The sequence below is a fragment of the Oncorhynchus kisutch genome, unplaced genomic scaffold (assembly GCF_002021735.2).
Source record: "Oncorhynchus kisutch isolate 150728-3 unplaced genomic scaffold, Okis_V2 Okis01b-Okis20b_hom, whole genome shotgun sequence".
Lineage (NCBI taxonomy): Eukaryota > Metazoa > Chordata > Actinopteri > Salmoniformes > Salmonidae > Oncorhynchus > Oncorhynchus kisutch.
The window spans coordinates 7,369,601-7,387,913 of NW_022261978.1; the positions used below are offsets into that span (position 1 = coordinate 7,369,601).

The following is an 18,313-nucleotide window of genomic DNA, read 5'->3' on the forward strand; positions in this document are numbered from 1 at the left end:
GCAATGGGGAGAACACGGACAACCCACCCATCAACCAACTAGGGCCCTATAGATCTGCAATGGGGAGAACACGGACAACCCACCCATCAACCCACTAGGGCCCTATAGATCTGCAATGGGGAGAACACGGACAACCCACCCATCAACCCACTAGGGCCCTATAGATCTGCAATGGGGAGAACACGGACAACCCACCCAACAACCAACTAGGGCCCTATAGATCTGCAATGGGGAGAACACGGACAACCCACCCATCAACCCACTAGGGCCCTATAGATCTGCAATGGGGAGAACACGGACAACCCACCCATCAACCAACTAGGGCCCTATAGATCTGCAATGGGGAGAACACGGACAACCCACCCATCAACCCACTAGGGCCCTATAGATCTGCAATGGGGAGAACACGGACAACCCACCCATCAACCAACTAGGGCCCTATAGATCTGCAATGGGGAGAACACGGACAACCCACCCATCAACCCACTAGGGCCCTATAGATCTGCAATGGGGAGAACACGGACAACCCACCCATCAACCCACTAGGGCCCTATAGATCTGCAATGGGGAGAACACGGACAACCCACCCATCAACCCACTAGGGCCCTATAGATCTGCAATGGGGAGAACACGGACAACCCACCCATCAACCCACTAGGGCCCTATAGATCTGCAATGGGGAGAACACGGACAACCCACCCATCAACCCACTAGGGCCCTATAGATCTGCAATGGGGAGAACACGGACAACCCACCCATCAACCCACTAGGGCCCTATAGATCTGCAATGGGGAGAACACGGACAACCCACCCATCAACCCACTAGGGCCCTATAGATCTGCAATGGGGAGAACACGGACAACCCACCCATCAACCCACTAGGGCCCTATAGATCTGCAATGGGGAGAACACGGACAACCCACCCATCAACCCACTAGGGCCCTATAGATCTGCAATGGGGAGAACACGGACAACCCACCCATCAACCCACTAGGGCCCTATAGATCTGCAATGGGGAGAACACGGACAACCCACCCATCAACCCACTAGGGCCCTATAGATCTGCAATGGGGAGAACACGGACAACCCACCCATCAACCCACTAGGGCCCTATAGATCTGCAATGGGGAGAACACGGACAGAATCATGGAATCCAGATCTTAAAACAGGATTCAACAATATAAATTTTTTTATTGAAGAACTCAGTAGGAAATCAACTAAATGTTGAACTTCAAAATGCATCAGTGATTCTCTCTCTCTCTCCCTCCCTCTCTCTCCCCCCCTCTCTCCCTCTCCCTCCTCTCCCTCCCGAAGAGGCAACGGCACAGGAATGCCCGTCTGTGTGCTTTCTGTCTTGTAACTAGGGAAATTGTGTCACTTATCCTGCGTTCTGTACAAGCAGAGTCTGGGTATATGCAGTAGTTTGGTCCGCCTGGCTCGTTGCGTACTGTGTGAAGACCATTTCTTCCTAACAAAGACCGTAATTAGCCCAGAATTTTACGTAATTATGACATAACATTGAAGGTTGTGCAATGCAACAGCAATATTTAGACTTAGGGATGCCACCCGTTAGATAAAATACGGAACGGACCTGAAGGCTTGTAAGCATTCATTCAAACAGCACTTTCCTGCATTTGTGAGCAGCTCTTTGCTGTGCTTCAAGCATTGCGCTGTTTATGACTTCAAGCCCACCAACTCCCGAGATTAGGTTGGCAATACTAAAGTGCCTATAAGAACATCCAATAGTCAAAAGGTAAATGAAATACAAATGGTATAGAGGGAAATAGTCCTATAATTCCTAGAATAACTACAACCTAAAACTTCTTACCTGGGAATATTGAAGACTCATGTTAAAAGGAAGTACCAGCTTTCATATGTTCTCATGTTCTGAGCAAGGAACTTAAACGTCAGCTTTCTTACATGGCACATATTGCACTTTTACTTTCTTCTCCAACACTTTGTTTTTGCATTATTTAAACCAAATTGAACATGTTTCATTATTTAATTGAGATTAAATTGATTTTATTGATGTATTATATTAAGTTAAAAGTGTTCATTCAGTATTGTTATAGTCATTATTACAAATATTCAGTTGATTTAAAAATCGGCCGATTAAATCGGTACCGGCTTTTTGGTCCTCCAATAATCGGTATCGGCGTTGAAAAACCATAGTCGGTCGACGGCTAGTCATGATGTGGTTTAAGAATGGATGTGGACTGAATATCAAATTTTGTTCTATAAAAAAAAAAAGTGTGAGTTTGAGAATGAAAACTGAGAAAAACGGAAACCTGAAAAAAAACTCCACGGAATCAGGCAAAAAAACCGATATAAAAAAGCATTTTAAAATGGCCCCAACCGACCGACCCATCAAACAGTACAGTATCAGTAGTCAGAGCTAGCTGTTCTGTGGTTCGCCACACACACACACACACACACACACACACACACACACACACACACACACACACACACAAACACACACACACACACACACACACACACACACACACACACACACACACACACCACACACACACACACACACACACACACACACACACACACACACACACACACACACACACACACTACCTGTAGCTAGTTGTTCTGTGGTTCGACACACACACACACACACACACACACACACACACACACACACACACACACACACACACAAACACACACACACACACACACACACACACACACACACACACACACACACACACACACACACTACCTGTAGCTAGTTGTTCTGTGGTTCGACACATACACACACACACACACACACTACCTGTAGCTGGTTGGTCTGTCGTTTCGGCCTCGAGGGGTTCCATGTCTCGGGGGGCGGGGGGTTACAGGAGAGAGAGCGGGGGGCGGGGTCTAGGCTGCTGCCCGCCTCCAGGCCGTCTCCCATGGCGACGGAGGCAGGGCGTAGCAGGCGGGGAGGGGGGGAGTCCCAGTCAGACAGTTTGGAGCCGGGAGAGGCAGGCAGGCTAGACTGGGAAGCCCTCTCAGGCCATCACACAAAACGCTGGACTGTCTGAAGGGAGGAGGAAGAGTAACGTCATCATCGTCATCATCACAGCCCACTGGATTCTCTAGGAGGGGAGGAAGAGTAACATCATCATCATCATCACCACAGCCACTGGATTCTCTAGGAGGGGGAGGAAGAGTAACGTCATCATCGTCATCATCACAGTCCACTGGATTCTCTAGGAGGGGAGGAAGAATATCGTCATCATCACAGCCCACTGAATTCTCAAGGAGGGGGAGGAAGAGTAACGTCATCACAGCCCACTGGATTCTCTAGGAGGAAGAGTAACGTCATCATCATCACAGTCCTATATAAACACAGTCCTATACACTGACCCCACTCTATAAACACAGTCCTATACACTGACCCCACTCTATAAACACAGTCCTATACACTGACCCCCACTCTATAAACACAGTCCTATACACTGACCCCACTATATAAACACAGTCCTATACACTGACCCCACTATATAAACACAGTCCTATATAAACACAGTCCTATACACTGACCCCACTATATAAACACAGTCCTATATAAACACAGTCCTATACACTGACCCCACTATATAAACACAGTCCTATATAAACACAGTCCTATATAAACACAGTCCTATATAAACACAGTCCTATACACTGACCCCACTATATAAACACAGTCCTATACACTGACCCCACTATATAAACACAGTCCTATATAAACACAGTCCTATACACTGACCCCACTATATAAACACAGTCCTATATAAACACAGTCCTATACACTGACCCCACTATATAAACACAGTCCTATATAAACACAGTCCTATATAAACACAGTCCTATATAAACACAGTCCTATACACTGACCCCACTATATAAACACAGTCCTATACACTGACCCCACTATATAAACACAGTCCTATATAAACACAGTCCTATACACTGACCCCACTACATAAACACAGTCCTATACTCTGACCCCACTATATAAACACAGTCCTATACACTGACCCCACTACGTACCTACATGAACACACAGTCCTATACACTGACCCCGGCATACACAGGCATATCAGCCCACCGTCTCAGTGACTAATCAACAGAACTGGACTTTCCCAAACGTTCCAACACACACACCTACAGCCACACACACACACTACCCTAACTCACACAGATCTATATACCGACCCCTGCACACACACACACACACTACCCTAACTCACACAGATCCATATACCGACCCCTGCACACACACACACACTACCCTAACTCACACAGATCCATATACCGACCCCTGCACACACACACACTACCCTAACTCACACAGATCCATATACCGACCCCTGCACACACACACACACTACCCTAACTCACACAGATCTATCTACCGACCTCTGCACACACACTACCCTAACTCACACAGATCTATATACCGACCCCTGCACACACACACACACTACCCTAACTCACACAGATCCATATACCGACCTCTGCACACACACACACACTACCCTAACTCACACAGATCTATATACCTACCCCTGCACAAACACACACACACACACACTACCCTAACTCACACAGATCCATATACCGACCCCTGCACACACACACACACACTACCCTAACTCACACAGATCCATATACCGACCTCTGCACACACACACACACTACCCTAACTCACACAGATCTATATACCGACCCCTGCACACACACACACACTACCCTAACTCACACAGATCTATATACCGACCCCTGCACACACACACACACTACCCTAACTCACACAGATCTATATACCGACCCCTGCACACACACACACACTACCCTAACTCACACAGATCTATATACCGACCTCTGCACACACACACACTACCCTAACTCACACAGATCCATATACCGACCTCTGCACACACACACACTACCCTAACTCACACAGATCTATATACCGACCTCTGCACACACACACACTACCCTAACTCACACAGATCTATATACCGACCCCTGCACACACACACACTACCCTAACTCACACAGATCTATATACCGACCTCTGCACACACACACACACACACACACACACACACTACCCTAACTCACACAGATCCATATACCGACCCCTGCACACACACACTACCCTAACTCACACAGATCCATATACCGACCCCTGCACACACACACACTACCCTAACTCACACAGATCCATATACCGACCCCTGCACACACACACTACCCTAACTCACACAGATCTATATACCGACCTCTGCACACACACACACTACCCTAACTCACACAGATCCATATACCGACCCCTGCACACACACACACACACTACCCTAACTCACACAGATCTATATACCGACCCCTGCACACACACACACACTACCCTAACTCACACAGATCTATATACCGACCCCTGCACACACACACACTACCCTAACTCACACAGATCCATATACCGAACCCTGCACACACACACACACTACCCTAACTCACACAGATCCATATACCGAACCCTGCACACACACACACACACTACCCTAACTCACACAGATCCATATACCGACCCCTGCACACACACACACTACCCTAACTCACACAGATCCATATACCGACCCCTGCACACACACACACTACCCTAACTCACACAGATCTATATACCGACCTCTGCACACACACACACTACCCTAACTCACACAGATCTATATACCGACCCCTGCACACTGCGCTACCACACACACACACTGCGCTACCACACACACACTGCGCTACCACACACACACACACACACACACACACACACTGCGCTACCACACACACATACTGCGCTACCACACACACACACTGCGCTACCACACACACACATACTGCGCTACCACACACACACACAACATGACAACACAGCACGGCAGCAACACAACACTGTAGCAACACAACATGACAACACAGCACGGCAGCAACACAACACTGTAGCAACACAACATGACAACACAGCACGGCAGCAACACAACATGACAACACAGCACGGCAGCAACACAGCACGGCAGCAACACAGCACGGCAGCAATACAACATGACAACACAGCAGCAACACAACAACAACAGCAGGACAGCAACAGCATGACAGCAACACAACAATAGCACGACAACACAGCACTGTAGCAACACAACAACAGCAACACAACAACACAACATAACACAGCACTGTAGCAACACAACAACAACACGGTTGATAAGGGGGAGTGAGGCCTAAGAGGATTTTATAAATAAGCAGCAACCAGTGGATCTTGCGTCACGTATATATCGATGGACAGTTTACAGAGGAGTATAGAGTACATCACCAGAACACGGACAGAGAAAGAGTTAAGCCATCCTCTGACATCACCAGAACACGGACAGAGAAAGAGTTAAGCCATCCTCTGACATCACCAGAACACGGACAGAGAAAGAGTTAAGCCATCCTCTGACATCACCAGAACACGGACAGAGAAAGAGTTAAGCCATCCTCTGACATCACCAGAACACGGACAGAGAAAGAGTTAAGCCATCCTCTGACATCACCAGAACACGGACAGAGAAAGAGTTAAGCCATCCTCTGACATCACCAGAACACTGACAGAGAAAGAGTTAAGCCATCATCTGACATCACCAGAACACGGACAGAGAAAGAGTTAAGCCATCCTCTGACATCACCAGAACACTGACAGAGAAAGAGTTAAGCCATCATCTGACATCACCAGAACACTGACAGAGAAAGAGTTAAGCCACCCCCTGACATCACCAGAACACTGACAGTGAAAGAGTTAAGCCATCCTCTGACATCACCAGAACACTGACAGTGAAAGAGTTAAGCCATCCTCTGACATCACCAGAACACTGACCTAATACCTCATGCTAGTACTCCATATCAAAAACAAGAGTTTACATGGAAACCAAGATAACGCACAAGTGGAAACCAGGAAGAGACTGAAGAAAAGGACAGACACCAGTCAAGGACAACCACGTGAAGTGAGGGGGTGTGTGTGTGAGAGTTACCTCCTCACAGTAACGTGCTATCTTCTCCGGCAAGAGATACCGTGTCTGGAAGTCCAGCAGACTGTTAGATCTAGACCGCATCTTAAAGTCCATAGAAAAAGTCTTAAACAAACCTCGGAACAATCCACACACACACACACAGGTCAGGAGAGAGTCAGAAGTAATTCAGACTAACAGGAGTTCTGGAAGAGCAGGGAAAAGGATTCCTCGTGTTCTTTAGGAACAGAAGAGTCTGAAGACGAGCTGGTTCCAGTTCCAACAGTGCGATAGAAAGAGAAAGACCACATCTCTCCTCCTATTCATCCTGCCCTTCCTCTCTCCATGATCCCAGAGCACATCTCTCCTCCTATTCATCGTGCCCTTCCTCTCTCCATGATCCCAGAGCACATCTCTCCTCCTATTCATCGTGCCCGTCCTCTCTCCATGATCCCAGAGCACATCTCTCCTCCTATTCATCCTGCCCTTCCTCTCTCCATGATCCCAGAGCACAGAAAGAGAGGGATGGAGGGAAGGAAACAGTGAAACAAAAAGAGAGATAGAGGGGAAAGAAAGAGAAAAGGAGGTGAAGGAATAACAAGAGAGGAATCTCATTCTAGATCTTTCTTTTATTTTCCTCTCCCTCTCTCAGAGAGAATGCCTCTGTCTCTTTCTGGTTGGTCATACTTTAAAGCGCCACACCCCCTTCCACCCATCCCTCCGTTTTCTCGCCCACTCACTCCACCCCCCTTAACCCAGCACTAGCCTGAGGCAGCTTGCTCAAACACAGATGCCCACACACGCAACATGCACAAGTACACACACCATGTAGAGGAAGCAAACCAATGATGATGGACTTTTCCATTCAATAGACAACAAAAAAATGGAGCGGCAGATAGCCTAGTGGTTAGAGTGTTGGGGCAGTAACCAAAAGGTTGCTGGATCGAATCCCCGAGTTGACAAGGTAAAAATCTGTCGTTCTGCCCCTGAACAAGGCAGTTAACCCACTGTTCCCCGGTAGGCCGTCATTGTAAATAAGTATTTGTTCTTAACTGGCTTGTCTACTTAAATGAAGACTAAAAATAGAACCAAAACCCCAACATAACACAATACATCCTCATTTCATCAGGAAGTCCTTTTGAGGTAGATATCTAGTTAACTAACACGCCGGCCAATCCAATAAGACTATCTAATACACATCATGTGTAGTAGTAGTTGAATTACTAACACGCCGGCCAATCCAATAAGACTATCTAATGATGATGTGTAGTAGTAGTTGAATTACTAACACTCCTACCAACCAATAAGACTATCTAATGATGATGTGTAGTAGTAGTTGAATTACTAACACTCCTACCAACAGGGCTGGAAATGGCCAAGAACCTCAAGATACAATATTGTCACGATACGATTTATACTGAGATTCTCAGGACACTCAGGATTCTATACGTATCGTGATTCTCAGGATTCTATACGTATCGTGATTCTCAGGATTCTATACGTATCGTGATTCTCAGGATTCTATACGTATCGTGATTCTCAGGATTCTATACGTATCGTGATTCTCAGGATTCTATACGTATCGTGATTCTCAGGATTCTATACGTATCGTGATTCTCAGGATTCTATACGTATCGTGATTCTCAGGATTCTATACGTATCGTGATTCTCAGGATTCTATACGTATCGTGATTCTCAGGATTCTATACGTATCGTGATTCTCAGGATTCTATACGTATCGTGATTCTCAGGATTCTATACGTATCGTGATTCTCAGGATTCTATACGTATCGTGATTCTCAGGATTCTATACGTATCGTGATTCTCAGGATTCTACACGTATCGTGATTCTCAGGATTCTACACGTATCGTGATTCTCAGGATTCTACACGTATCGTGATTCTCAGGATTCTACACGTATCGTGATTCTCAGGATTCTACACGTATCGTGATTCTCAGGATTCTACACGTATCGTGATTCTCAGGATTCTACACGTATCGTGATTCTCAGGATTCTACACGTATCGTGATTCTCAGGATTCTACACGTATCGTGATTCTCAGGATTCTACACGTATCGTGATTCTCAGGATTCTACACGTATCGTGATTCTCAGGATTCTACACGTATCGTGATTCTCAGGATTCTACACGTATCGTGATTCTCAGGATTCTACACGTATCGTGATTCTCAGGATTCTACACGTATCGTGATTCTCAGGATTCTACACGTATCGTGATTCTCAGGATTCTACACGTATCGTGATTCTCAGGATTCTATACGTATCGTGATTCTCAGGATTCTATACGTATCGTGATTCTCAGGATTCTATACGTATCGTGATTCTCAGGATTCTATACGTATCGTGATTCTCAGGATTCTATACGTATCGTGATTCTCAGGATTCTATACGTATCGTGATTCTCAGGATTCTATACGTATCGTGATTCTCAGGATTCTATACGTATCGTGATTCTCAGAATTCTATACGTATCGTGATTCTCAGGATTCTATATGTATCGTGATTCTCAGGATTCTATATGTATCGTGATTCTCAGGATTCTATATGTATCGTGATTCTCAGGATTCTATATGTATCGTGATTCTCAGGATTCTATATGTATTGTGATTCAACACTGGGATTTTATTGCTATTTGATATTCCAAACTGACTAGGTCTCCCCCTTTCCCTAATGATGATGTTTAGTCCTAGTAGGTTGTTCATTATTCTAGAACACACACACACACAAGCTGCTAGCTTACAGCTGGACTTACATGTTTGTCTGTTGTGGTGCAGACTTGGTCTAGTCCAGAGGGAGTGTCATCTCTCAGAATGGAGAGGTAGAGTAGTGACCTGGAGGGGGGCAGGAGAGAGGGACCAGTCTTCCTTTGGTTGGTTGGTTGACGAGAGGGGTGGAGTAGTGACCTGGAGGGGGGGGCAGGAGAGAGGGGCCAGTCTTCCTTTGGTTGGTTGGTTGGTTGACGAGAGGGGTGGAGTAGTGACCTGGAGGGGGGCAGGAGAGAGTGGCTAGACTTCCTTTGGTTTGTTGGTTGACGAGGGGGGTAGAGGTGGTCTAGAGAGAGCGAGCGAGAGAGCGAGAGAGAGAGAGAGAAATGTAGAAGGACAAGCAATCACAACACTGGTGGAGAGAGAGAGAAACAGAGAGACCGACCAGTCTTCGGTTGTTTGGTTGGTTGACGAGGGGAGTAGAGGGGGTCTGAGAGAGAGAGAGAAAGAGATGTAGAAGGACAAGGAATCACAACACTGGTGGAGAGAGAAACAGAGACCAACCAGTCTTCAGTTGGTTGACAAGGGGAGTAGAGGGGGTCTGAGAGAGAGCTGTAGAAGGACAAGGATTCACAACACTGGTGGGGGGGGGATATAGAGAAGAGAAGGGTTGTAGTGTGACTGTACGTCAGCCGTGTGTGTGGTGTGTCTAGAAGGCGTAGTGTACGGTGCATTTTGGAAAGTATTCAGACCCCTTGTCTTTTCCACATTTTGTTACAGCCTTATTCTAAAATGTATTAAATAAATAAAATCCTCTGCACACAATACCTCATAACGACAGAAGCGAACAAGTTTTTAGACAATTTGTATAAAATTTAAAAAAATACAGAAATACCTTATTTAAGTCGTCAAACCCTTTGCTATGAGACTCAAAATTGAGCTCAGGTTTCCATTGATTGTCCTGTGGTAAATTCAATTGATTGGACATGATTTGGAAAGGCACACAACTGTCTATATAAAGATCCCACAGCTGACAGTCCATGTCAGAGCAAAAACCAAGCCACGAGGTCGAAGGAATTGTCCATAGAACTCAGAGACAGATTATGTCGGGGCACAGATCTGGGGAAGAGTACCAAAACATTTCTGCAGCATTTCTGCAGCATGTAAGATGTTTGGAACCACCAAGACTCTCCCTAGAGCTGTCCACCCGGCCAAACTGAGCAATCAGGGGAGAAGGGCCTTGGTCAGCGAGGTGACCAAGAACCCGATGGTCACTCTAACAGAGCTCCTGAGTTCCTCTGTGGAGATGGGAGAACCTTCTAGAAGGACAACCATCTCTGCAGCATCCTACCAGTCAGGCCTTTATGGTAGAGTGGCCAGATAGAAGCTACTCCTCAGTAAAATGCTCATGACAGCCCGCTTGGAGTTTGCCAAAAGGCACCCAAAGAACTCTCAGACCATTAGAAACAAGATTCTCTGGTCTGATGAAACCAAGATTGAACTCTTTGGCGTGAATGCCAAGCGTCACGTCTTGAGGAAACCTGGCACCATCCCTACGGTGAAGCATGGCGGTGACAGCATCATGCTGTTGGGATGTTTTTCAGCGGCAGGGACTGGGAGACTAGTCAGGATTGTGGGAAAGAGCAAAGTACAGAGAGATCCTTGATGAAAACCTGCTCCAGGGCGCTCAGAACCTCAGACTGGGACGAACGACCCTAAGCACACAGCCAAGACAACGCAGGAGTGACATTGGGACACGTCTCTGAATGTCCTTGAGTGACCCAGCCAGAGCCCGGACTTGAACCCAATCGAACATCTCTGGAGAGACCTGAAAATAAATGTGCAGTGACGCTCCCCATCCAACCTGACAGAGCTTGAGAATAAATGCAGAGAAGAATGTGAGAAACTCTCCAAATACAGGCGTGCCAAGCTTGTAGCGTCATACCCAAGAAGATTCAAGGGTGTAATCGCTGCCAAAGGAGCTTCAACAAAGTACTGAGTAAAGGGTCTGAATAATGTGATATTTCAGGGTTTTTTAAATCAATTTGCTAAAAAAAAAAATGTTTTAAATGTTTTTGCTTTGTCATTATGAGGTATTGTGATGTCATTATGAGGTATTGTGATGTCATTATGAGGTATTGTGATGTCATTATGGGGTATTGTGATGTCATTATGAGGTATTGTGATGTCATTATGAGGTATTGTGTGTAGATTGACGAGGAGAAAAAAATATTTAATCAATTTTAGAAAAAGTCTGTAACGTAACAAAATGTGGAAAAAGTCAAGGGGTCTGAATACTTTCTGACTGCACTGTATGTTTGCATAGGCAAAGACAACAAGATGCAGAGCGTCTGTCTGTCGTGATGAAACAGTGAAAACAAGTAGTCATGTCTCCATGTGACTAACAATCATTGTAAATGAGAGCCTTTGTCTAAGTCTCTACCCACAGCAGAGAGAGACAGACAGGGTAAAGCAGGGGAGTCAAACTCATTCCATGGAGAGCCTAGTGTCTGCTGGGTTTAGTTTTTTTCCTTTCAATTAAGACCAAAACAACCAGGTGAGGGAGAGTTCCTTACTCATCAGTGACCTTAATTCAATCAATCAAGTACAAGGGAGGAGCAAAACCCCACAGACACTCGGCCCTCCGTGGAATGACTGAGTAAAGCATGATGTTTTACTGCTTATGTTCTTGGAGAAAAACACACACATGATAATTGACAACAACGAACCCAACACTGTCAAAACATTGGAACCCAATCTCACAGCAAGTGGGTCATTTTAGCTACGCACATTTCTCCAGACCATATAGGCCTCTACCCTCAAATAACATTAACTTTAAAAGAGTTTTAACTAGCGAGATAACCAATAGACTGATTAATCAGGCTGTAATACACAATTAAATTGGTATAAACAGCCTAAGACATTTGTGTGAAAAATCCTGTGTAAATGTTTCAGGATATTGAATAAAATTACATTTAAAAACTTACTCTACCGTTTGTCTGTGCAGTTGTCCTTCTGCTGCCCGAAATTTGAGACAAAATATCCACAGGAAATGAATGTTTAACTGACTTTTTGGGTTCAGTATATGGTTGGTAATGTGGTAAAGATGGTTACTCAGTTCTTTGGTAAAAATTAGTTTTACATTGGATATTCAGTTCTCTTGTCAATAGTCATGGTAGGATGGAGAACAATACATGCCTTTGTTTTATTTTTTGGACGATTTAAATCTGAATATCCAATATAAAACTAACTTAACCCCGGTACCTAAGGGCTCTCTAATAAGTTGGGTAAACAATACTTTCCTGTGGATATTTTGTCTCAAATGTCAAGCAGCAGAAGGACAAACCACACAGACAACAGGTAGAGTAAGTTTAAATGCAAATTCATAGAACATTTTGTCTTTCACACAAATGTCTAAGGCTGTCTAGCTATACCAATTACTTGTGTATTACAGCCTGATTTATCAGACTAGATAATGTCTAAGGCTGTCTAGCTATACCAATTACTTGTGTATTTCAGCCTGATTTATCAGACTAGATAATGAAGTGAGAAAAACGATCATGCAAAGTCAAAACACCCTGAATATAAGATCCCAAACCAACAAGTAAATATAGAAAATGGTGCTTCTTGTCACATATGTCAGTCTTTTATTCAAATAAAACTATTTCTAGAGATGCAATATGCATAGCAGATGATTAGGTTAAGTTGTCTAGGGCAGTGGTTCCCCAACTGTGGAGGGGTCGCCACAGGTTATTTATTTTTAGGAACTCAGTCCAGCTTTAAACTTACTCTTGAAAATTGTAATCTCTAAATTGGGTAGTACATAATCAGTTCCTCTTGTCTTGTTAGTCATTACAGACCTTAGAGAACTATTTATAACTTGTCAGAAATGTCCAGATCAAGTAGCTCATGTTAGCTAACGTTTTTGTTTTAGAGAGATCTTTTAGCCCATAGATAGTCATTTTTTTGTCACTCAAATATCACATGAATACACATTAGATATGGCACAATGTATAGAATGGCAAGAAATGTGCTTTACAACTGCAAAATACTATTTGCACGCCATGACAACATGTGTAGAATTGCAGGAAATAAGCTTAAAACGTGCAAAAGTGTGGGACCCCTGGTCGAGAGATACAACAGCTAGTCATGATCGCTGTCAGCATTTTTCTGACAGCTCCGTACGTAAACACCCTTTCAGAATACAACTTGGACTGTGACGTTATTCTAGAAAAAACCTACGTCGTATTTCACGTGCTTTCAGCGCCACGGAGCGTAAAATACGCCCCAAACCAGGCGTAACTTCTGTCAAGAATATGGCCTACGGGGCTACAAACAAACAACCTAGCTAGCTACTAACGTTAGCCTGCTACCGTCCCCTAACTACAGTGCACAATGACAACAGGGAGTGCCCATGCCCCTGAAAAACACCGTTAATGTACCACCAAGGAGCATAGAGAACGAAAACACAAGATGTGCAATAAACTGCAAATCAGGTAACGTAAATAGAGAATATTCATCTTCCCGTGCGCCCGCACCGGCGACAGGCCTGTGATAAGACAGTCCATGCCCCGCTAGGCACCTCGCGCACTGACACCAACCGAAATACTGCACCGAGTGTGGTTCTGAGTGTTTTATCGGATTCCTGAGATTGAATGCCTTCGTTTACCCTATCGGTATCGGTGGAGCGACACCCCAAAACACGTTTATTTACCTTTTTCTGTCGGTTGTCAGCGCGCGCAGGTCTTCCTCACCCCTGAATCCAGAACAAACAGCCCCGTTCGACGTCAGTGACGTCAGACGTAGGGGGAACGTCAGGACGTCATTCGGAGGAATGTCACCTCTCCACGAACGAATCCCCTGTGTCTCCCGGAACATGCAATACCATGCAATAACTTCAAACACTGAAAATTATTATAGACAAATTCCCAATATACACTGGTCTGCATAAATGGCCATACATAGCATCACATTTAATTGCCCTATTATCGCGTAACCACACACTGTCAATGGACTGGATAATTTGTGATAGATATTGTAACAATTGCATAATTTCACCTTCAATAAATCACATAATCTTAAAAACTATAGGTTCTTAATACTCTTCTAATAAACTCATGTTATGGTAAATTCTACCTTGAAGAAACGCAATTAATTCCACCTATAGTGGAGTGAGCCTCCACCTAGTGGTCAATTAATCACAAGTATGGTAGTATCAGAGAGGAAAAGGCGAAGTGAGAGGTTTACTCCTCCCGAAATGTATACACGAAAATAATGCCACGAAATGAGAAATGTTTGTTTGGAGGTCAATTAGTGCCGAATTTGGTCAACAAAACATGTCATTGCTCATTTGCTACGTGAGGCTTATTTGATCAAATAGAAGTTTGTTAATGGTTAAATTGTTCATGAATGTACTGATATGGACGCACATGGCAAAACATTTTTATTGGAGTTGCGCCTGTTGTCATAGCGATAGAAGACTCATCGTGGATATAAACCGTTTTAGCATTGCCATTGAGGGCTTCCACCATCCTATGAATTGGGAGCGGTCCGCTAATGAAAAACAAAAAAATAACTACTTCAAAATGGAGATAGCCTCAATGGCGCTACTCATGCCCTCACAGACACTATAGTGGCACAGATACAATGATGAATCTGCTATCTATCGCTATGGACTATTGTTCACACATGTTTCTGCCCTGACATTGGATATGAGGGTTTGGCCAGCAAACAAAATGTCCCTGGTTCAAATCCCAGAGCCGGCAAGGTGGAAAAATCAGCCGTTCTGCCGATGAGCAAGACGGTTAACCCCCAACAACAACTACTCTGGGACGTGGATGTCGATTAAGGCAAGTCCCCACACATCTCTGATTCAGAGGGGTTGGGTTAAATGTGGAAGACACATTTCGGTTGAATACATTCAGTTGTGCAATTGACAAGGTATCCCCCTTTCCCTTCCCACCTGATCTCGACTTCTCCCACCTGTCTTCCATCTTTAAAGCGGTCACTCAAATATCTTGTCAATATAATAGACAATCTTTGGTAGTACCAATCCTCTGAGTTCAGGTCTTTCAGATCAAAATTATAGGGACAGGCGGTGTCTGATCCTACACTGAACAAAAATAGAAAAGCAACATGTAAATTGTTGGTCCTGTTTCCTGGGCTGAAATAAAAGATCCCAGAAATGTTCCATAAGCACAAAAAGCTTAAATCTCTCAAGTTTTGTGCACAAATTAGTTTACATCCCTGTTAGTGAGCATTTCTCCTTTGCCAAGATAATCCATCCACCTGACAGGTGTGGCATATCAAGAAGCTGATTAAACAGCATGATCATTACACTGGTGCACCTTGTGCTGAGGACAATAAAAGGCCACTCTAAATGTGCAGTTTTGTGACAACACCACACGTTTCAGTTGAAGGCGTTCAGTTGTACAACTGACAAAGTAACTCCCCTTTTTAATGTCAAAGTTGTAAAAAGAGCCCCCCATGGTGGAAGTGGGGATATGGTATGGGCTGGCATAAGCTATGGACAACGAACACAATTGCATTTTATCGATGGAAATTTGAATGCAGAGATACCGTGACGAGATCCTGTGGTCCATTGTCGTGGCATTCATGCGCTGCCATCACCTCATGTTTCAGTATAATGCAAGGCTCGTGTCGCAAGAATCTGTTCACAGTTCCCGGAAGCTGAAAATGTTCAAGTTCTTCCGTGGCCTGCATACTCACCAGACATGTCACCCATTGAGCATGTTTGGGATGCTCTGGATCGACGTGTTCCAGTTCCTGCCAATATCTAGCAACTTCGCACAACCATTGTAAAGGAGTGGGACAACACTCCTCAGGCCACAATCAACAGTCTGATCACCTCTATGTGAAGGAGATGTGTTGCGCTGCATGAGGCAAATGGAGATCACACCAGATACGGACTTGTTTCCTAATCTACACCCCTACCTTTCTTTTAAGGTATCTGTGACCAACAGATGCATGTCTGTATTCCCAGTCATGTGAAATTCATTCGGCCCTAATCTATGGATTTATTTACATTTACTGATGCATACAGCCCACTTGTTCCTTCCTTTTAGTTGATTCATGGTCGTCACAGTCAACAAGATTGTATTATGCAGAATGCAGTGTTACATTAAGACGAGACCATAGCAGAAATAACAAAGCCTGCTGTTTCAGTAAAAAGCCAAGGGACTGCAGAAATATAACCACTCAAATTCACAGAGCTACGGATGCAAGGACTGACCATCCATGAGATCAACATTATAGTTTTAAACATTGGAGTAAAATAAGCTTATATTTTGGATTCTGATAAGGTATGACAACTGAACTAAAAGCTCATGGAGGCGTTTAGAAGAGATTTTTCATGAATTAATGGGTACACGTTCATTTAGAAGTGATGTTCATGAATTAATGGGTACATGTTCATTTAGAAGTGATGTTCATGAATTAATGGGCACATGTTCATTTAGAAGTGATGTTCTTCATGAATTAATGGGCACATGTTCATTTAGAAGTTATGTTCTTCATGAATTAATGGGTACACGTTCATTTAGAAGTGATGTTCATGAATTAATGGGTACATGTTCATTTAGAAGTGATGTTCATGAATTAATGGGCACATGTTCATTTAGAAGTGATGTTCTTCATGAATTAATGGGCACATGTTCATTTAGAAGTGATGTTCTTCATGAATTAATGGGTACACGTTCATTTAGAAGTGATGTTCATGAATTAATGGGTACATGTTCATTTAGAAGTGATGTTCATGAATTAATGGGCACATGTTCATTTAGAAGTGATGTTCTTCATGAATTAATGGGCACATGTTCATTTAGAAGTGATGTTCTTCATGAATTAATGGGTACACGGTCATTTAGAAGTGATGTTCATGAATTAATGGGCACATGTTCATTTAGAAGTGATGTTCATGAATTAATGGGCACATGTTCATTTAGAAGTGATGTTCTTCATGAATTAATGGGCACATGTTCATTTAGAAGTGATGTTCTTCATGAATTAATGGGTACACGGTCATTTAGAAGTCCAAAAATGTATGTAGTAAACTGCCAAAAGCCCCTTTAAACAACACACTACTTTGATCAGGGAAAGGGGGATACCTAGTCAGTTAAACAACAATGTATTCAACAAATGTCTTCTGCATTTAACCCAACCCATCTGAATCAGAGAGGTGTGGGGGGGCTGCCTTAAATCGACATCTTCAGCGCCCGGGGAACAGTGGGTTAACTGTCTTGCTCAGGGGCAGAAAGACAGATTTTTACCTCGTCAGCTCGGGGATTAGATCCAGCAACCTTCCGGGTCACTGGCCCAACACTCTAACCACTGCCTGCCGCCATCCTGCTGCACCCAATGTGAATGATTGGATTTACAGTGTCGTGTTAAGGTTGTCCTGAGCCTTTGTGTGTAAAGAAAGAATTTGACCCTTGACCGTGTTCTAATCTAAACCCAGAACATCAGCCAGTCTGTTTGTACGATCATGCCGACTATAATTCTGTCATGTGTCTTGACAACAGCAATGGAATTGTCAAAAGC

The 18,313-nt window shown here is 44.2% G+C and overlaps 1 protein-coding gene across 1 annotated transcript in view; it reads right to left on the reverse strand.

Moving 5' to 3' along the window:
- The window catches only part of LOC109886103 (bromodomain-containing protein 4), a 55,769-nt gene extending 41,159 nt beyond the window's left edge, over positions 1-14,610 (reverse strand). The window contains 3 exon segments of the mRNA XM_031811465.1: positions 2,795-3,043; positions 9,802-10,030; positions 14,469-14,610. Coding sequence (XP_031667325.1) covers positions 2,795-2,917 — 123 coding nt within the window. The 5' untranslated portion in view covers positions 2,918-3,043; positions 9,802-10,030; positions 14,469-14,610.
- Positions 14,611-18,313: the final 3,703 nt, after the last annotated feature.